At 41.7% G+C, this 21,716-nt stretch overlaps 1 protein-coding gene across 2 annotated transcripts; it reads right to left on the reverse strand.

Moving 5' to 3' along the window:
• Positions 1–17,287: 17,287 nt before the first annotated feature.
• Positions 17,288–20,474, reverse strand: ctsl.1 (cathepsin L.1). Of its 2 annotated transcripts, XM_028395050.1 has the most exons (9): positions 20,143–20,474; positions 19,824–19,928; positions 19,478–19,620; positions 19,186–19,383; positions 18,922–19,113; positions 18,535–18,700; positions 18,349–18,454; positions 18,156–18,259; positions 17,288–17,484 (listed from the first exon to the last, which is right to left on the reverse strand). In XM_028395050.1, the coding sequence occupies exons 2-8, from the start codon at positions 19,921–19,923 to the stop codon at positions 18,160–18,162; spliced, it is 1,005 nt and encodes a 334-aa protein (XP_028250851.1). In that variant the 5' UTR covers positions 19,924–19,928; positions 20,143–20,474; the 3' UTR covers positions 17,288–17,484; positions 18,156–18,159. The 2 variants fall into 2 exon arrangements, with proteins under 2 accessions (XP_028250851.1, XP_028250852.1); XM_028395051.1 differs by lacking the exon at positions 20,143–20,474 and having other exon boundaries at positions 19,478–19,632; positions 19,828–19,894.
• Between the last annotated feature and the right edge of the window lie 1,242 nt (positions 20,475–21,716).

Below are 21,716 nucleotides of genomic sequence, written 5' to 3' on the forward strand. Positions count from 1 at the left end.
TAAGACACTAACACTTTGGTTAGCCATTCCTACACAGTATATAATGCTGTGCAAATTCCTTATTATAGCTTTATGGTATAACTAATAATTATGTCTTAGTGTAGCTGCTCCATAGGGGCTCTGACCAAAGCAGCTTTTCAACAGTCATTAAACTGAGAAAAATACCATAACGGCCGACTGCTTGTTTGCTCATACTTCTTAATCTGACCACAAACGGTTTGTTTGTGTTCCCTTAATCCTTTAACAACAAGCCGGTGATGATGGCAATCAGCTATAATTGTGAATTTACTGTGATTTTGAGATGAAGACGGAGAGTAAGCTCAGAAGAGCTCACAGCTCGGGCCGTAGCTGAATAACTCTGATTGTTATTGATTGGCTTGAAGCGTGATTGTGTTGTGAGATATTCCGGCGACGCACAAAACACACAACAACAACAACACCAAAGACATTGTTGTCAGATGAAATGTTAATCATTCTTCCCATTCCCTGTAAGCACTCCAGAAGTAAACAGAGCTTATATAAATGTTCTCATGCACCCGGATGCTTGTTGGCACTCGCTAATAAGACGACAAGGAGATAAGCTTAAATGAATGCCTGCTTTTGGCTCTCTGTTTGTCACCACATAGCTGTAGCGTGACATGTAAAAACATGCGGAAGGCAGAGGTACAAAAAGCGCGCGCGTGCGCACACACACACACACGGTTAAACACACACACTTTTGCAGCAGAATGGCTAAGAGGTCTCAGAGACAGGAGGAGTCTGATGATGGATGGTTGTATCTACTTCCTCCAGACTGCTGGTCTGCAGAGTGGACAGAGGGACAGGGAAGGCCATCGGTCAACACACACTTTAGCCCCTATTTTACTTGTGTGTGTGTGTGTGTTAATGCACATCCTGGCTGTTGTCCTCCAGCCGTGGTTTCTCTGGCATCAAACTCCAAGCCTCATTCTCCCTTCCCATCTGCCCCGGCACCTCCTTTTTTGTCCCTCGGCTTGCTGTACTGACAGGCAGAGTTGCCACGGTGATGGATGACTATGCGCTAAGTTCCAGTGTCAGAGTCCTGCACCTCTGCTACCTGCCGTGTGGGTCCCTGTCAAAGACTTCCTGTCGGGTCAGATCTGCTCTTTCCTCCTTCTACCCTCCTCTTCTTTTTATCCAGCTCTTCATTTTCATCCTGTGACTCTCCCATCTCTCCTTTATTTAGCTCACCACTGGGACCTATTTCAAAAGCTGGAGCAAAGTGTAAAATTTCCCAGAAATAGGTTGTCAACCTGATAACTTTTGTGGAGCCACAGAACAAAGAGACTTATTATGCTACTCCTGTGCTCCCTCACATCACACAGAGCAATATTTTCATTCTATATTAAGTCTATTACAAAGCATGTTAATGAAGTCAGTTTTCTTAATGAGCTGCGTGATGTGAAGTCACTGTTTTTTTTTTTGGTGCACATTTGTGTATGAATATAGACCCAAATGCAGCTGCATTAGTCAGTGTGTGGTCGTGTGTTCATTATACAGCAAGCCTCCTTAACAGTGACCCCAGTTTTACACCACGCATTTTAAAATGCTGGCCCTTTGAAATGAGGTCCATAAGCAAGGCACTCATGAGTTTTGTCTGTGAATGTAATTAGCCAATTAGTCTCTTCGTTATTAGAGACCAGCAGCAGCCATGCATCTCTGCTACCAGGGACTAGTTAGTGTGTTCTAATGAGCCTTTAGCTTCCAACCAGAAACCCTGTCAAGCATTATTAATAAAGAGGCTATTTGCGCAGGCCTTCCAGTTTAAACACTGTTGATACCACTGAGCCACACTTATTAGGATTTATCTGTAGGAATCACGGGCAAAGCAGCTCTGTAAAATTCAGAGGATGAACAAGGATGAAAACATCTTCATGTGTTGCTATTTCAACACAATATTACAGTTACTACTAGTAAATACTCATTCTTCACATGGCAGAGCGGAATATATATTAAATATGTATATTAAAGAATATTCTCTGTGCTGTCAATATGTTAATAATGACAATATAATAATAAGCCAGTGGATGAATAGCCTTTAATAGCAGGGGTAAGGGTCATGTGTTGCTCTTTCAGTTTGTGAATCATATATCACAGATGGGTTACCCATGTGATGTCATGTAATTTTGAATCAACTGTTTTATGCACAGTGACACATTGTTCTTTTTAACTTTATTTGTGTGTTGTGTCTGCAACATATTTTTTCCCAGTGAAATGTTGACAGCTATTGCAGCTATGTAATGAAATGAAGGAGCTGGACAAAATAATGTCATCCACAATAAATACATGTGCCGACTCAAGTTTTCCTCATAAATGATGACACTGAAATCAGAAACAAAAAGTAATTCTAAATAAATAAATTAACTCATTTATCCACTCCAGCCTCTCAGGGTCCACACTTTGTGCCTCTGAAACAGAGTTTTTTGCTAATTTGTTGGAATCTCTGAGCAGGAGATGATCATGCACAGCAGGTTCCTGCTGAGCTGGAGGTGGACATTGTCCACTTCTTACCATTCAACACCAATAGTCCTTGTATGGACCACTAATTTGCCTTTCCATATTTGAAACTGTATTTATTGGCAAAACAATCATCCTACACTTTACAGTCATTTTAGTTATTGGTCAGTGGGTCAGGGTGATACAGAGGATGTGATTCTTAGGTATAAAACTTAAACATATATGTTTAAATATAGACATTACTTTAAGACAAAGGAATTTGTATCTTGACTCTGGGCAGCTCTCTTCACACAAAAGATATGCCCAAAATCTGCTTGAGATAAAAACTTCTTACTTGCTTTGTTCACAAGTTCAGGTCAGATGAGATCAGCCCTGAGGTTCTGATCTTTGAGCATCCAGCTCTGCATCGTCCTCAAAGTAGGCACAACCTCCTCACACCTGCACCTTGAGAGCGGTTGATGTTGAACTTCTATTAATTACATTCAAACACCAATTTATGGTTTAGGATTACTTTATTTTGCTCAATAGAAACTTAACTGTATCAGGTCACTAAGCCTGAGGGCTTGCAGCCTCTGATGTGAGATTGATTTAATTGATTCTTTTAATAATATCTCATTAATTTTTTAATTTTTTTTTATTACGGTCCCAGGCTGAACCCTGGGTGGTGCTCCTTCTAAATGACGCGTGTGTTTTAAGTGTTTAATTTCTAACCTACTGTATCCATATCAATTGTCACGTTGGTTTGTTTTATTGTTACCTATTTAGAATATAAATAGGAAAAATAAGCACTGATGAGGCTAAATGAATAGATTACAGTTTAGCAGTTCTTTCTGCAGTATGCCATTCCTAGTGGATGAGAATCCACTCGAGTTGTGTCTGCATCACAGCACGAGTACAGTATGGAAATTCTGCATAACAGCAGTCAAGACCCTAGCTTATCTCAGACACACAACTGTGTGAGCCACCAGGGACTCTTTGCAGTCTGAAATGTGATTGCTGCCTCTCATTTCTTCTTCTTCTTCTTCTTCTCTCTCCCTCTCTCTCTCTCTCTCTCTCTCTCTCTCTTTCTCCCCACAGCTTCTCTCCACAACACGGAAGATGAGTGATGCTGTCTGTGCCTCGTCTTTGACTGGCAGAATAAACACTGTTACCACAACAGCAATGCTGGGAGACAAACTACAAGCAACAGCAGAGGTAGACAGACACACCACAACTGTGACAGTACAGCAGGAGAGATAAAGCTGTGGCAGTGTTAGCAGAGATAGGTGTGTGCGTGTGCGTGTGTGTGCATGTGTGTGTGTGCACCCAGCGATGATAACAGAGTTAGAAGGCAGATATACAAGTGTGATAGTATAAGAGCAGATTCAGATGAATATGACAGTACTGCAGGAGGTCTGGGTAAGGAAACTTTGAAAGATGATAGTCGGTGGAGGCATTGATGGCATGACTGAAAGGTTGACTGACTATAATTATATCAATGGCTTGTGTTTTACTGTGCCACTGTTATTATTAGTGTGGGAGGATGGAGCAGTGACATGGTGTTTGGAGCATGGAGAGGTACGCTATTAGCAGACCCAAAAACAAAACTAACATTAAAGAAACCTTTTTAAATCCCCTCTTGCTTATTTGCCACGGTGATTAACACAAGAAAAACAAGTGAAAATGAGACAGGGTGATGGTGAGAAGGAGCGAAAAAATAAAGCAAACAACACTCCGAAAGAAATGGAGATGAAACACTGGAGGCAAAGCAAGGAGCGAGCAGAAGGAAAATGTGCACAAGAAGTGTAAAGTGTGCCAGAAAACGGCACGAGGATAGAAAAGCCTAAAAGAAACAAACCAAAAAAAAATGTCAAGATAGTCATGGAAGGAGCACAAACACACACAGATAAAGAAAGATTGTCAGGCCAAAAGGGAGACCACAGTAATGTACATATAGCATCAGCCTGATATTGTCATTCTGTGCAGCAGCCCGGCTCCAATGCGCTGATTATGAGAGCATCATTTGAGACTGACAACCTTGTTCCTATGGTACAGCATGCCAAACACATTCCCAGCCCCCATCTTTCTCTTTCTGTGTTCTCCCCCTGAGCTTGCACAATAGCTGTCTGATGAAGACTGAATGATTGGAGGAGGAATGAAGTGAAACGTGAAAGAATAACAGAAAAAAACACACTTGGAGAGGCTGGTAATGGGAAGAGAGCAAAAAAAAAAAAAAAACAGAGAGAGAGAGTGGAGAGGAGGTGTGGAGAACACGGGCTCAATGCAGCTGCAATTAAGGCAGCGATTTTTGTGCCAGGGAATATGCTAATTCCTCCTTTGTGTGAGCGGTTGATTGGCCATTGCACTGCGCACCAGGCAGTGAGGGAAAAGGGGAAGTAGTGGGCTTGGATGCCTCTGTCTGGCATGGCGTTCATCACAGGCCTCATTTAGCTACACCATCACAGTTAGCAGCAGTGGTAGAAAAAGAAAAAGATCCACTTCTGTCAAATGTCTCTTCCTGCGTCGGCATGTAGTACATCCAAGGGGTGTAAGGAAATAGATGCTACTTCAATTAGCAAGCTCTAGAGACACAGACCGGAACAAAGATATTCATTAATAGTCACGTATGACCTTTATATATGAGCTGAGCCTGAATCCGCTAAAGACTAGTTGTAATTTTGGACCTGAGGGATTCTGAGAATATTGGAGGAGTACAGCCTGTATGAGGAAACTAAAACTCTTGTGTATTTTTTTTTACTGCAGACTTAATTCAGGGCTATTTTTGTAGCAGTATAACCAAATAATTGTTTGTTGCAGGCAAAGAAAAAAACTTGTTGGTTTACACAACAAAAATGCCACAAATCAATACAACAGAGTATATATAGATGTCAAATTATGGTCATATTGATAGGCTCGGATTAATGTGAGTAGCAACATTTTCCACATAGTTCCTTATAGAGATGGAGAGAACAGAAGTCATACTCTAAAATCTCAGAGGAGGTGGAGTGAGTGCAGTAACAATCAACTTACAAGTGTATGAAAGATTAAAAAACAAAAGTGTGTAGTTGTGCGTTTTTATAGAGCGGCAAGAAATGTTACGCTATGAGCTGCAAAGCTTTCACACATTGCTCACTGAAGCTGTGCTACGAATGGATGGTGCAGTGTACACCATGCCTTAGAAGGCAGCATGTTTGCAGTGATCATTTTGATTTTCATAATGGAAACCATTCACTTTTTGTGTGTCTAGTTTTATATAGTTTTCTGTTACTTTGGACATAAGACTACTCAGACTACAAGAGTTACTCAAATCAGATTTTTTTTATGTGATAGGAAAAATATGTAGGCCAAGTTTGGGAAAAGTTCATGGTTTTTAATACCATGGTAACAAGTCCAGTGGCTTCTAAAATATGTTTTTCTACTTGACTAATAACCCGTTCACACTGGGGAAAAAAATCGGGATTCGGGCCTATCCAGGTGTGTTTTTTCTGTGTGAACACCTCAAATCCGGCAGTATCCAGTTCGATTTCAATCCGGCTAGATCCACCTCTCGTGGGTGGATATAGCTCTGGCTCAAACGTGGCTCAGGTGTGAACGCAAATGTGGCTAGCGAATCCGGCTAGCAACATGCTACTTCCGGTTCACGGGGCACGACACGGGACAAAAAACCGCATGACGCATGCGCACACGCGGTCCTACCGCGGCCTGAACGGACTCTGTATATTACGAGGCGCCACCTAGTGGTTTGGAGGACAGCAAACACGCTGGATGAAGCCGGATTGAGTGCAGACACAAGTGTGTGCTAGCCAGATTTGAAAATAGGTCTGAATGCATCCAGCTTAAAGGCTGTCTGGGCTCAATCCTACTCTAGCTGGTATGACTTTCTCCAGTGTGAACGGGGCCTAACGGTCTAAAATTCCAAGATTGAACTCTTAAAGACCTTTTAGATAAAGTCTATTAAAATACATAGTACATTAAAAACTGATACTACACTGTGATGCTTGTAGAACCAGGCCTCCAACCTCTCCAGGCTCCCTTGAGAGATATGATACAGACAAAATGGAGGTCAGATTGTAGCTAAAATATATTTGGTTGACTTGGCATCAGTTCACATTGCAGTATGGCAGGATCAAGACATTCAGTTCAGCCAGAAGGATGCTCCGACTATCCAAAAAAATCTTGGAAGATCATAGAGAATTTCACATGGACAGCTACCCCCCAGGATTACTTTGGCAGTATACTGTACATACTTAGCAGTGAAGAAAATGTATCTCTATCAATCATTTACACAGAAATCTAATCACATGTAATCAATGTTGAGTCTGATTAGAAGCACGAGCAGGCTTACGTGTTTTGTAATTCACAGGCTGAAACATGCTGCCTTTGAGCATTCAGCCTCCTCAGCATCAAACATGATTAGACATTCTCTTGAGGAATAGTGGAGGCAAAACATCACAAGGGGGCGTCAGCCTGTCAGCTAAGTATGGTTCGCTGTCTTTGTGCAATGTGCACACCTGTCCTTATCATACTGCACAGCATGCGCTTCAGCGGTGAAACGGTAGGAACACTGGTGCTGATCAAGCACTTTAGTGTAGTTCTTTAATCTGGTATGCACCATAGTGGAACTCTTAATGTGTCTTCATTGTCTTACCCCAACAAAATGAAAACCAAATAAATTGCATTTAAATTAGGTTTAAGGTGATTTATTTTCATTCCAAATATGAAGTACACGAGAGGAATGAAACTGTTATTGCATGTGCAGTAGAGTTTTTATTGTGTGGCAGAGTTCCTAATTCTCTCTTCTTCATTCTACCCAGCACAATGCTGGCAGCCCTTTTCCTGCATCTGCTCATGCAGATTTAGTTATAATCCTTAATTTGATGCAATTTAGTTGGTCAACAGTTGGTCGATAAATAATCCTCAGAATGACACTTGGTGAGGCTTATGTTAATGGAACATATGATTGTATTGTTCGATGTCATCCAATCATGGAACTGATGCAGCTTCAAAAGTCCAAGTTAGGATGTAGGTTTGGGGGTACATGCAATGTGGCAGACTTTGCAGGTCTTGGGAGTCCCCTGACACCAGGAGCTGTTATGTTTTCACCTGTGGTTGGGTTTAGGCATTATAAACTACTAGTTAAAGTTAGGCATTAAAAACAGTGTAAGGTTTGTAGGGTTAGGGTTAGGGTTAGGGTTAGGGTAATACAGGTCCCCACCTCACGGACATGTAGAAATGTGGCCTGAGAATACACACACATGTTCAGTTTTCAAGGACTGAATTATCTACCTTATGTTTCCTGCTGACTATGGGCTGACTTTTATGCATGCAAATTCAGTGCTGTGTCTAATTTCACCACTGCTGAAACTGTGAAACTTATCCTATTTCAGAAAGTAGATCCCACAGTCCATGCACTGCCTTGGAGAAAGTCAGATGTAATTCCAGAAATGTCACTGTAAAATCCTGACTACACAAGCTTATACATCTGAAGAACTCTATTTCTATTTTTCTCTCCCCCTTTGTCTTTGAGTGATGATGGCGAGTGGAGCGATCGGCTCCACCACCATCTGGTCCCCTAGAAAAAAAAAAAAAGGAGGCGCAGCAGTGCTCACACGATGCACACCCACTCACCAACCCACGACACACACACACACAACTTTACTCAGAGGCCAAAGCCAAGATCCTGCAGTAGCACCTACATGAACACACACGGCAAACACACACAGGCTGGCACCGATAGGAGCATTCACAAGCACACATACAGGGACAGGCAGGATTTTTTTTCCCGCCCACGCTTTCTCCAAGGTGCAGTCCATCTGCTCTCTCTATAGATTTAGATGGCAAAGTCTGATACGACCTACCAGCTTGGTGCGCATTACATTCCCAGGGGTCAGCGCTACACATAGAAACCGCTCGAGACATACCGATGCATCGTTCTGGCCACTGTAACTAACCATTAGATTTATTTGCCGAATTTTCCAAACCTTGTTGGCTTTCACTCTTCAAACTAGCCATGTGTGTTATGTTTTCACCACAAACTGACACAAAACACTGTAAATATAAATGTTCTTTTGAAATCGACCGGCACTGCTTAAGGTCATAAAATTGCCTGAAGGGCATGTTAGAGAACATAGGAAGATCCATGAATTATATATCTTACTTCACCCTGAACAGGAGTGGTACAAACACTTACATGTTCACCTGTAAGCATCGATGAGAAGTAGCATGTTGTCACTGCAGGTTGCCACATGCACACAGACGGGCTGAAGAAAAAAGTCACTCCCACAGCATTTTAATTGTAACACTCCAACCAAATTGAAGCTGAATACCAATTGAGAGCAGACTACAGAGGAGATCAGCCCACGGTACAGAGCTCTGAGCGCTCAGGTTGCTTGCTGCAGCTTAAAACATCACTGATGGCTGTTTCACCCTCTGACTCACTAAATTAACTCCAAATCCATTTACCAGCGTTGCAGCTTAAGCCCTCCAGTTTGGTCTTGGTCTTCAGCGGTTTCTTCTAATTGAGTTTCTAGTAATTACCACAAGGCTAATGCATTGTAAGTGCCTTCTAAATCAGGGGTAAAGATTTTGTTTCAGACTACAAGTGCACACGGCGATTGTATGCGTCGGGAAGCTTTAGGAAGTTCGTGGAGAAAAGGGAAAAAAACAACAAAGATCCACCGCAGACTCTTGTGACAAGCAGCTCACACCCCAAAGAGAGGATGATCGTCTCTCACATGGCCTTGAACCATCCGCCTCCCCCAACCCTTCCCTGTTTCACTTCTTAATCCTTGACTTTGATTCAGTGTGCCAAGCATGGGTAACCTGGCTGACATACTGCACAGGGCCCCTTTGATCTGTGCTGGCAAATTTGACAACAATGAGTGGGCTGGTTGGATAAATACAGTTGAAGCTGAACAAATTAGCTGGTTAGCTCATGTAACCCGTTTTTGGATACCACTACAAATGAGAGGATAAATCTGTAGAGTAGGATGGAAGGTGATGAATAACAGCTCTTGTTACTTTGATGGAAAATTGCAAGTCAGCACTGTCTGAGATAATGGACAATGGCCTTCATGCACTCATCTGCTATTTAAATCTCTATGGGCTATTACCCAACGAGGTCCAAGAGGAAATGTGGCTCCTTCATACTGCATAGTGTGAAGGAGAATTCAAGAGTGGCAGAGAGAGTCTGGAAGATTACTCGCAATGATCACCATAACTGAGAAGACCAATGGCAAGTTCCATCGATGATCTTAAAAGATCAAGGAAAGGACACCCCTGCAGAGTTGTCACAAATGAGGAACGTATCAAAACAGACCAACATTGTTTTTTGCATCAAGCATTTGGTCATTTTAACATGGAGGTCATTGGGGACAGTTTTTGATGCCTCAGCATTGGCTTCATTTCTGAGCCCTTGAGGTTGCTGCTTGGTCAAGAGAAGTTCGTATTGCATTTGTGGCGGATCTGAAAGACTTCTGAAACCACCCCAAGTCTCTGGCTTCTACTAATTGCTGATGTTCAACCTGTACTTGTTGATGAAGATTCTCAGTCATCTAGGTCAGTGTACCGGTACCGGTCCGTGGGTCATTTGGTACCGGGCCGCACAGAAAGACTGAGCAAAACATATATTATTCATTATCTGAGTCTGACAGCTGTTTCATTTATAAATCGATCAGATTCATCCGCTTGTGCCTTTAAGCACCTGCCCAGACGCTTGTCTCGGTCACGGGATACGGCCCCAAAATTAAGCCCACAAGCAGCAAAAATGAATAAAAAACAAACGTCTTTGGAGAGCTTCTTCGGAAAGGGGAAAAGGCCTAACGAGGAGACAGAAGAAGAGGAGCCTACCCCTTCAAAGAAAAAGAAACCTGCATTTAAAAGACTATATCAGGAGTCCTATTTAAAATACGGATTTATTGCAACAGGTGATTCTCACACACCAAGTCCGCTCTGAGTGATATGTGGCGACAGACTCGCAAATGAGGCAACGAAGCCTTCAAAACTGCGAGACCGAGCACCCTGCATTAAAAGACAAGCCATGGAAGAAAACATGAACAAGAACGACTGAAGCAATTAACGACGGCCAAAACAAAATTACAGAGTGGACTGGACATAAGAAACACACTTCGGGTGTCATGTCTCCCATTATCCCCAGATGGGACCGCCTCATTGCTGGGAAAGCTCAAAGGCTCCCACTAATTAAGCATAAGAGTAAGAGTCTGTTTATGCACTTTTTTTTTTTTTGTTGTTTTTTTTTTCTGTGCCGGTCCGTGAAAGTATTGTTTTACATGATACCGGTCCGTGGTGCAAAAAAGGTTGGGGACCGCTGATCTAGGTCATAATTCGTAGAGAAGATTGAAGCAAGGCGTCTGGACTTGTAGAGTTTTCTTGAAGACGTTTCGCTGCTCAACTTGCTTCAACCTGTACTACCAGGAAAAGGGTCATCACGTTTTGTTTTTGATTCCTATTCTTGATCCCTAAAGAGGATTGCTCTTCTCTCCAGCCCATAAGTCCAGAGTGGTAATGTGAACCAAGATCTCTCGTGTTAATCTGAACTTGCTCCCTCAGACTCCTCCTTCTTCCCTAAAATGAAGAAGGCATACCATTTTTGCAGCTGTGGACCCCTTTCTGTAGCTTGATTAGATTTGCCAACTCCTACAAAGAGGGGATCCATTTGTGTTGTGTTGAGTTTTTATTGGGCCACAAACTTATCAATATCCCCTTGTACCAAAATGAATTCTGTAAAAATTGTCTGTGTGTACAGTTCCTCTGGCCTTTCATTATCTCAGTGCTTTCACTTTGTTGTGGTGGTCAGGAAAGAGTGAGAGGGAGCTCGCAAGAGCATGAGTAAACACACAGCTTCCTTGCACGCATAAAGTTGCCTGAGACCTTCCTTCTCTCTGAAGACTCCTTTAATTAGGCTTTAATTGCCTTATTAGCTCTGGCTATCGATGGAGGAGGGAAGGCAGTGGGAGAAAAAGGTCAGGCAAGGAAGACAGCTGGAGAGGAGGAGGAACAGAAAATGTATACACACAGGTGTGTGTTGAAGGAGCGCGTAACTGCGGGTAAAAGTGGGGCCATCTCCTGTGGGTAAGAGTTGTCAGGTAATATAAAAGACACCGATAAGACAGATACATGACTACTCCTTCAAAAACAGGCGCTGCGGTGCACCTAAGCAATTGACCCTTCACCCTGAACCCAGCAGCGCAGGGGGAGATGGACGACGTAGAGGAGAGGGCTTGGAGGAAAAGGGAGGGGCAATGCGAGATGATGAATGAGAGGGGTTTGGAAGGAGGATGTGAAAGGGCAGGTCAGAAAAGAAGAAGAGTTAAAAAAAGCACACGCTCTATGCTGGACTAAAACATATGGAATCTAATTAAATGGGCATATTATACAGATGATTAAAGTCACTAGTTAAAAGTGTGGTTTGTTTACACACTACTGAGGATGTAAGCATTTAAAAATCCTTTCATTAAGATGCACATTTGCAAGTTGTAGCTCCGCCGTCTCTTTGCCTTACCTGCGCTGACTAATTTCATTTTTCTTTTCAATTTGTAATTTGTGTACAGTGATCTAGGGAAACATCATATTTGTTATTGTGCTTTACTCCGCCGCAAGTAGTTTTAGATTTTATTCCTCAGGGAGACAAAAAAAAAAAAAAACTTCAAAGGTGTGAAACTTAGTAGACGTAACACAAAAATAAAACTAACATCTGTTCTACAGGCGCGGCTGACACTCTTTATCATTGCTGAGGGCTTTACCCATCCATCTGTTGCTATATTCTACTCTACCTAGTCAAGTGATACTATAAAAGGCCGCCGGTGGGATTTAAGCGTTCACACGGAAATATCTGCAAACACAACTGCAAGTTACCTTCCACTATAATATCTCATCTTCATATGCCTCCCACTGCACACTCACAGATGCCGTGAACCCCGAGAAAGATCTGCTGTTTGTGTACATGTCTTCACTGTATTTGCCATCGTGCACCTTTTGCATCGCAGTACGTGCACAAGGCTGTGGGTGATTTCAATACTTAAGCGAGACCGGAGGAGTGTTTCTTCCTTTCCTGCACGTCGTTCCCCAGCCTCATTAGAACCCATTCAGTCAATCAAGCATGAATCCCTAACACAATAACATGCAATGTGCTTTGTCTGGATGTAATTGGCCTTGCCAGGGCTGTTTTTTTTTTTTTTTTCTCAAACGGTTAGCTTCACTTGCCTCTCTTAGACCGCAGCCAGGAGTGCCGTCCAAGAAATGCAGCTGGCTAAGAGGAAGGATGGAGAGATGGAGCGAGGAGGAAAAAAGATTTTAAAGAGCAAATAGAGGAGTGAGTGCTGTTTATTGGCCTCGGCTGTGAGATCTTATAAATGCAAGCAGGTTCTAAATTAATTTAAACATTTTTTCACAAGGTTTTGCTTCCGTTGACTTATTTAGTTTCTAAGGTTTTACTGTGTGTGTGTTTGTGTGTGTGTGTGTGGGGGGGGGGGGGGGGGGGGGGGGCGTCAGTTTTGTGTGCGGTCATGCAGAACTCCTGTCTGTCACAATCACACGTTCCCCATTACTATGACAAACCAGTTGACATCCCATTTCTCCGCGTGCACACACACACACACAGTAAACACATGCGAAAGGGGCTGCACAGATGCAGAAAGGCATGATGGGAGATGGATAACACATCGGTGCAGAAATGCGGCCCCATAGGAGAAGGCTTGTTTGTTCGCTATGGTGGGTGACACGGCTGACTGACACTTTTCCTCAGCACCAACCCCAACAGCCAATCTACTGAAATTGTGCGCTGACATTGTTGATTATGCAGACAGTCGGAGTGTATTTGTGTGTGTGTGTGTGCCATGGGTTTACGCAGTTCATGCAGGGAAATGCATGTATGTGTGCACATTGCAAGGACATGTGACTGCAAAAATCAAAGTGTGTATTTGACTTTGAACAAGAATTCAAGCCAGGCCAACAGGACGACAACCTGCTGAGATAATCATCAGTAGTCAAGTGCTGCCATCTGGTGACAGAAAAGAGTGGTTCCATAAATTCTAAATATGATAAACAACTTAAAATTAGGAGAAAATTGTAGTTTCAGCTAAAAGCTCAGCTTTAATTAATAAAAGCAGCAGGATTAGTGTTTATTTTTTTTTTCTTCTAACGAAATCCAAATTCCCCTCACCCCGCCATGCTTCCTGCATCTCCTCCTCGCTCCTGGATCCCTCAGATCAATAGATTTGTTTGCTCCCGCAACACCTCCCAGTGTTTTCACTTGTCCCTCTCTGCAGGAAGCCAATTGGATGGCCTGTCCTGTGCAGTGGTTATGCTGTGAATCAAAAAAGCCAAATTACACTGCCTAATTGGTTTCCTTGGGAAGGGTAAAACAGATTTAAATTGATTACCGGTAATGGCCTTTTTGTGGAACCACATTGGCTTCTGCTGTTTGAGGAGGATTTAGCAAAACCAATTAATTTGACTCACCTCTCACGCGGCCCTCCTCCTGTCTCCTTTTGTCTCCGGGAGCTTTTTCATCCTTTGCTTTCTCCAACTTTAGAATGCCCTCCTTCATTCTCCCAAAAATAAAAAATAAAAAAGAAAAGAAAAGGAAAGATGACAATAATGGTCACCGGATAACAATCATTCAAGCCTAATTGGCTGAATACTGTCACATCGGGGTGCTGATAAAATGGCAGAGATTATTTTTCTACCACTGTTACGCAACTCCCCTGACAAAAGATAATTTAAATCTCCCTTTCAATTACTCTGTCCGCGCATGTTTGCTTCCAAGCTGCAGCCGAGGGAGGGGAAAAAAAAGTAAGATGTCAAGGTCACATTTTGTCACACAAGCTGATTAAATCCCTAATATGCTCTCCCACTTTCTCACAGTTTCTCCACCTCCCCTCAAATATTATCACAACCAGACCTGATGTGACATTTAGAATGGGCGAATTACAAGCACTTAATGTGATTTCATTAATTACATTGGAGTACGATTAAAACAGATGTCACCCACCTCACAGGAGAAAAAGGAGAACAATCTCTTTTTTTTCACCGACTGTAATTATTAGCAAAGTTTTTTTTAACAAAGACGTCAAAGGAACGTATCATCATCATGTAGCATGGGCACAGTCAGATTTAAAGTCTTTTCTGCTTCAGTGAGTGCAGTAAATTAAATGCAGTTAGCCTGAATAGTCCATGACAAATGAACAAAATAATTTTAAGCATTATAAATGTATTTATAGCAGCAGACGTCTGCAGCAACCTTCCTCATGCCCAAGGTTCAATAGAGATGTAAGAAAAACGACTTAAGTGCCGCTCTTTAGTTGGATTACATGCAAAAACCCTAAAGCATTACAAATTACTGCTGAAAGAAAGGCCGTATTCCATTATGGGATTACTTTACACACAGTTGGTGTGGGTACTGCTTAAACCAGAGTTTGGAGATGGTATCTGCTAAAAGAAAACTATGCTGTTTGAAAGGTGGGAGTTAAAGCCTGGTATAGAGAAGGAAGAACAAAAAGCTAAATAAGTATAATCCGTGACGCATTAAAAAAAAGGAAACAAGCAGACAGAATTTACAACAAATGTGAGAAGAAAAAAAAAACACAAGTGTAATTCAAATGTGTACAGTGCCAGAGAGGGTGGAATCATATTCCTGCCTGAGACCAGCCAGGCACAGAGATATAAAAGAAAAAAGAGCAACAGTCGACAGATTCTTCATTCACACATACGTCACTATAAAGCCTATTAAATGCTGTGCATCGTGTATGCGAATGGATAAAACAGAGAGCCAGCATTGAAGCTATTTATTATGGAGCAGCACATTGGGTATACAATGAGGTTGCTGTTATAAGAGTAAGCAAAGCATCCAGGCAGAAAACTATGTCAATAATGATACTTATTTATATTACAGCTGAGCAGGCAGCCCTGTTGCATGAATATAAGATGCATTTAAGCGACTAGAAAATTGTGTAACTTGTTTTTTTTTTGTATGGATGGACAACTGTAGGCAATAAACACAAAGAGGGATAAGTGGGGCTCGGAGATACACACAGAATAACCTCATCAGGCATAACATTATGACATCTGACAGGTGAAGTGAGTAACACTGACTGTCTGGTTACCATGGCATCTGTCAGTGAGTGGGGTATGTTAGGCATGGTAAATTTTAATGTCCCTTGGAAGAACAACTGCAGCCATATATAAGGACAAACTGGGTACTCCAGCTTCCTCCTACATACTAAAGATGTGCGCCTAAGACCCTGTTCAGACTAGGGGAAAGGTAATCCAGCTAAAGGGGGATCGAATCTGGATTGCTTTTAAGCCAAATATGTTCAGACCTGTTTTCAAACCTGTGTCTGGCTTCTTTGCTGTACTCCAAACCACTAGGTGTCACCACATTGTAAAATCCGTTCGGACTGCGGTAAGACAGGGGGTTTCTTTCGTTTTGTTCATTCTGGTTTTTGTAAGCAACCTAGATACTGTAACCGTGAAGCCAGAAGTCTTGACATTGCTCGCCAGATCCGCTAGCCGCATTTGCGTTCAGACCTTAGCCACTGGCAACCTGTCCTCGGGTCGTCCTGTCCTCCCTTCTTGAGTTAATATGAAAACCTTTTATCAGGGCAGATGGGAGAATGTGGGCAGAGGATGATCTTGAAGGCAAAAGACAGTCTATTAAAAATATTGACTGTAATAGAGGTCAGGAGACATAAGAGGTTTGTCTGAAATCCGTATTGGCTTTTTACCACATCGACCGGAAAGTGTATAATTTCAGACTTTGTCTCGGTCATTGTGTTACTATGTGTTCACATTTACTAGCCAGATCCCCTTTCACTTTCCCCTCTTTTCCTCTTACCTGCATTTGATGGATGAATCTGAGATAACCTCTCACAAACCACAGAATGCCAAAGAAAGTAAAACCCTATCCGGAAAAGATAGATGCAGCCCAAAAGAAGTACAAAGACAGCAGGAAAACCAACATGCAGATATGAATTCACCACTTCTGGAGCCTTTTATCTTTGGCCTGAGGTTTGCGAGCCGCAGGCTGCAGCTGTATCACTCTGCGCTTCTCGTGGAAGAAAAACAGTTGTTTTAAGTGAATTATTTATGTCATTCCAAACTGGTATATAAAGTGAATCCAGATGCGACATGGAGATAAAGTCTTAAACTTGTCTTTGAGCAAAGTTCCCATCTAAAACACTATAAATAAAATAAAGCAAGTGTATTTATAATGTTAAAAGCCCCTTTCATGTGTTCACAGAGCATAATTTACTGTTTAACACATAAGCTGTGACTGAGGGCAAATTACCAATCAGCCTGGTAAATGTGCAGAGCAGGCAGCCGAAGCATCTAATTCTTTAAGCATGTCTGTTGTTTGTCATGTTTAGCAATGCACAGTTTTTGCAGTGATTACGGTAAGTCAAGGGGTTTATTTCCTGTCGTGAGCTGTTGACCTTTGACTAACTTCTCTCAACTGCATGACTCATCCTGCATATTTGCATGCTACTGTAGAGCCTCACTGCAGACTATGTTGCTGCACTTCTGTTTGCTTCTTCTTCCGTTTATGTAAAAAACATTTCATAGATTTAATTTGCGACTGTTACACATACAGTAACTGCTGAGTGACCAAAGCACTGTACCACTGTAAAGCACGGCGGTGGAGGGGTGATGATTTGGGCTTGTTTTGCAGCCACAGGACCTGGGCATTTAATTTGTATTAATTATCTTGCTGGAATCACAAGTTTTTGTTTTTTTTGCAATATTTCAAAAGCCAATTCAGACATTTCTAATGCAAAATAATAATAATAATAAAAAAACTCACACATTTTATTACAACCTCAATTTAAAACATTTTATTTATTTATATTGATTTACAATCTTCATAAAAAAAGGCTGTGCAAAAAGAAACTTTGGAGTACTAAAGTACTAAAGGACATTTCTTAGATAACGGGTTTTTTTCTCATTAAAAAAACTAAACTAATTAAAGTAAATTATGTGTTCACTGCTCTTCTCCTCACTAAGGAAGTTGTGGACCTGCAAACACAAACACAGACCAGTCTAAGAACTAGAAACTGCATTGATGTTCAAAGTGCATCAGCACATCAAGCTTGAAAATGCTGTCCAAATAACAATATTTCTGACAGGTTGCATCAGATTAGAATGGTACGCATCCAGGTGATGATGGTAATACTGCAGCAGGTCCTTGACTGAAGTGAGCACTCAAACTAGGTTAACTTTGCTTTCCATTTAAAATGCAGTTTTTAAGAACAGACGCACAGACGCATCAGCTTTGACTGACAAATATCTTTTCTAATGAATCAAGCTTTGTTTATATACCACCTCCTAGGCTATGACTGACACAGAAAAAAACATAAAATAAAAAAGTCCTAACCCTAATAATAAAAATATAAAAACAGTAAGTTAAATTATTAAATTAATTCATTTAAATGTAAATTTAAAAAATTAAAATTAAATTAAATTAATTATTAAATTAATACTAATGAGCCCTGAAGAAAAAAAAGTTTAGAAAAATATTAAACAATCAATTAAATTAAATTAAATGAAATTAAATTAAATTGTACTGACCACTGGTAGTATTCACTTCAAAAGTATTTTTTAAAAAAGTAAAATGAAAATGATCAAACATTTATCTCTGGGAATGCCAGTCTATTTGTTATAAGTTATGCGATGAAGTTTCCTCTCACCTGTTTAGACCAGGGGGTAGCTGGCTGCAGTAGCGATTCCGCACTGGTTGTTTTTGTTCCTGGTCATCATGATGTATCCCTTGTTTCCCCATTGAAGACCCCAGCTACAGAAACATACAAATTACAGCCAGCCATAAACTAAGAACGTTTAGCTGCTAAAACTCCACTAGGTGAGTGGTAGCTGTGTCTTTACCTGTTCTTCACCAGCCAGTAGTCATGTCCATTTTCAGTCCCGTAACCCACAGCCAGAACTCCATGGTCCAGTTCAGTGCTGCTGCACTCAGGCTCATCATACAGTCCTAGAAATGCACACAGAGATTAGTTAGATAGATTTCTCTTTTTATTTATACTTAATAATACACAGTGTTTGAGCATCCACCTGATTCATAGAGCTGGAAAGATGAATGAGAAGCATCAATTGCTACAGAAACGGGTCCGATGGTGGCCACAGCCTCCTTCAGGGCGTTTTCATCACCTTGTGTCACGTCAACGTAGCCCGTGCATGTGGCACCAATAGTGGCAGGGTTGTAACGGCACTGACCATCCTAAAATGTGCCAAAAAATATTTTAATACACAGATAGAAATTGGGTTTTGGACACTATATGTTTTCTCCACAAGATGGCAGCATTGTGCAAATTGTGCAGGATCATAATTTCTTTACACAGTCTGAATGTCTTTTTTTTATCTCCACCTCTGCCTTTTTTATAAGCTAGAAGACAAACATTAAAAGCTGTACATCAAATATAAAATATTTTTTTGCTTCACCTCAGCCTCATAAGGGTAGGACTCCTCTGTGTCAATCCCTCCATTAGCCTGGATGTACTTGAAGGCGTTATCCATCAGGCCTCCCATGCAGCCCATGTTTCCATATTCATTAGAGCAGTCAACCAGCTGCTGCTCACTCAGAGACACCAGCTTTCCTGTCTTCCTGAAGGTCTGACCCTCCAGTGAGCCAGTCTGAAAGAGAAAGTGAGATTTTAATCCAGGGAACAGCTGGCTGCATTAGAAAAAGAGAGGAGTTCAACATACTGTACTGAAGGCCCAGCAGGAGCCACACTGCTTCTGATCCTTGATGTCGGTGACGTATCCCTTATCCCTCCAGTCGACGGTGTTGGGCAGGTCGTTGCCTTCAGGCAGCCCGAGGTAGGCAGAGCCACTGCGAGGCATGGAGGCGTTGAAGGTACCCAGGCAGCCCTGAGAAATCAGCCGTTTGTACTCCTCATTGTCCTGGAGAGGGTGTCACATGAAAGGATCTCTTATCATTCACAGTCACAATTGTGTTAGATAGTTAAACATGTGCATTCGATTTTTCGGCACATACCATGTCAGCAAAGTAGGTCATGCCCAAGCGGTAGGACTTAATGCCCTGATCTGCCATGATGTTGTGTACCAGAACCAGTCTGCGGTTGCTGAGCCAGATTTCCCTGCGGTGAGCCTCTTCTGATGGAGAGTTGTATGACCGTCCTGTTTTTCAAAAAAACACACAAAAAAAGTCAAAACAACAAGATTACAGATGAGAGTTATCATGTTGTTTGGTGTTGGGACTCTATTTTGTTTCATTTAGTTCTTCATGTGAATACATTTGTGTGACTCCCACACATGTAAGCATGTGCGAATGGGTACATATTTCTCATCAAACACAAAAAAAAGAGTCTCCACTGACTCACCGAACTTGAGTTTCCACGCGTGAAACTCCAGGTCTTCCAGAGAGACGCTGGCACAGCTGGCCACAGCCAGAGCAGCGGCGACGATCAGCAGCGATTTCATCTTCACTGAACACAAGCAGAACAAGAAGATCTTTCTGTTACTTGCAGGAAACCACACAGGTTATAGCTTCAGCTGTGCATGAGGTTGGATGTGCACTCCACTAGCGGCCTCAGCTTCTTTGATTTGAGTTTCTTTGATTTACTGTTCCATCTCTGCCTCTCTCTCTCTCTGTTTGTCAGTCTAAAGTGTGTGAAAGTATATGTGTTCTGTGTTACATACCTGTCAGCGCGTGAGTAGAAGCTTGAGGTGTAACAACCTGTAGGTGACAGTGGGTTGTGTCTGAGATGAGGTCTTATATAGCTGGCTTCAGTTATGACTACAGTATTCCAGTCAGGTGCCTGTCAGCAGCTCGTAAAGGGAGGAACAAAGAGAGGGAGTCGTCAATCATTCAAACAGAAACAGGTGGTTATTTTACATGAGAGATTCTCATGATGCCTTTTTTAAAAAAAGAAAAAACATTCCTTATTCAGCAAAACAGAGAACATGAGTGTCATAAATTACTGTACTGTATGAGGACATGATCGGTTAGTCAGCACTTTGTCTGACGGCAGCATAAAGAAGAAACACGTTCTCTCTGTTTAACTGCCATCACATTACAAACCCCTGTTGGGAATTTATCTTCTTGATTCCAGTCACAGAAGAGATGGGGGATCTTTGAGAGGCAAAAAACAACATGCACAAATATCCTGCGTATGTGCTGATGTAATCAACGTGCCACCTGATTTAACCTAAATCTTGCCACAGAGGGAAAAAAGGCAAGTAGCTGATGGAGGTGTTTTTATTTCTTAGAAAGGGTGGGCGGCTCACACCCACTTACTGAACGTCTGTTTGACTGATTAACATGGAGGATCATGTTTTATAATTCCATCTTTATCGCTACATAATACTTATTAAAACACACACATGCCAAACCTTTTTTCATTGTTATACCTTGTTATTAGCCTTAAAACGAGTCTTAGGTGTGAACACAAACGGGCATTTCGATGTTGTTTAATATATGATTCATGAGTGTTTCCATTTACAGTTATTCAAGACTTCCTCTCCGTTTCCCCACGCGCATCCTGTTTTTCAGCGTGACTGCAAAGTCTGATTTGTAGCATGCTGTCGGGAACATAAGTGCAAATACAAAAGTGATTTACAAATGATACTGAATAATCATCAGCAGAGAGAGGAAAAAAAGAGAAGTGAGAAACACTTAACAGGGTGCACCGATTCATTTTTGGACACACACATCTGCATGTCTGAGCAAGGTGTCAGTCATGTTTCTGTGTTTCTTAATGTCTTACTGTCGAGCTGTCACAAGGCTTTCAGTGTTATGACCACACTTTAGATCATAAAAAACACTGTGATCTGTGTCAGGAAAACTGAAAAGCAGGCTAAAAGTTTACAGAGCTCATTAAATTCACATCTCACGAACTTGCCTGTTTGTGCAGTGTGTGCAGTCTGTTGTGTTTGTACACACACTTAGGTTATACTTCCTGTCAGAAATGTGCAGATAGTCAACACAAATGTCAAACTGAGCTCACAATACAGTCCATCCAGCCTTAAAATCATGCTTATACATATGTATATGTATTATTAGTATTTCACTGTATAAGCTCCTCTTATGTATTAGGTGGCTAACTTTCATTGATGTCTGTTGGACCACACCAATAAACGTGATGCCCAACAGCTTCCAACCTGGTCCACACCATCCCAAAGTGTTGGAGGAAGTGAAAGTATTCATTCTGTAAAAATCACTAGCTTAAAAGTACTCATGCATTATAGTGGTCTGCAGTTAGAGCTTTTAACTT

This window comes from Parambassis ranga, chromosome 22, assembly GCF_900634625.1.
Source record: "Parambassis ranga chromosome 22, fParRan2.1, whole genome shotgun sequence".
Taxonomy (NCBI): Eukaryota; Metazoa; Chordata; class Actinopteri; family Ambassidae; genus Parambassis; species Parambassis ranga.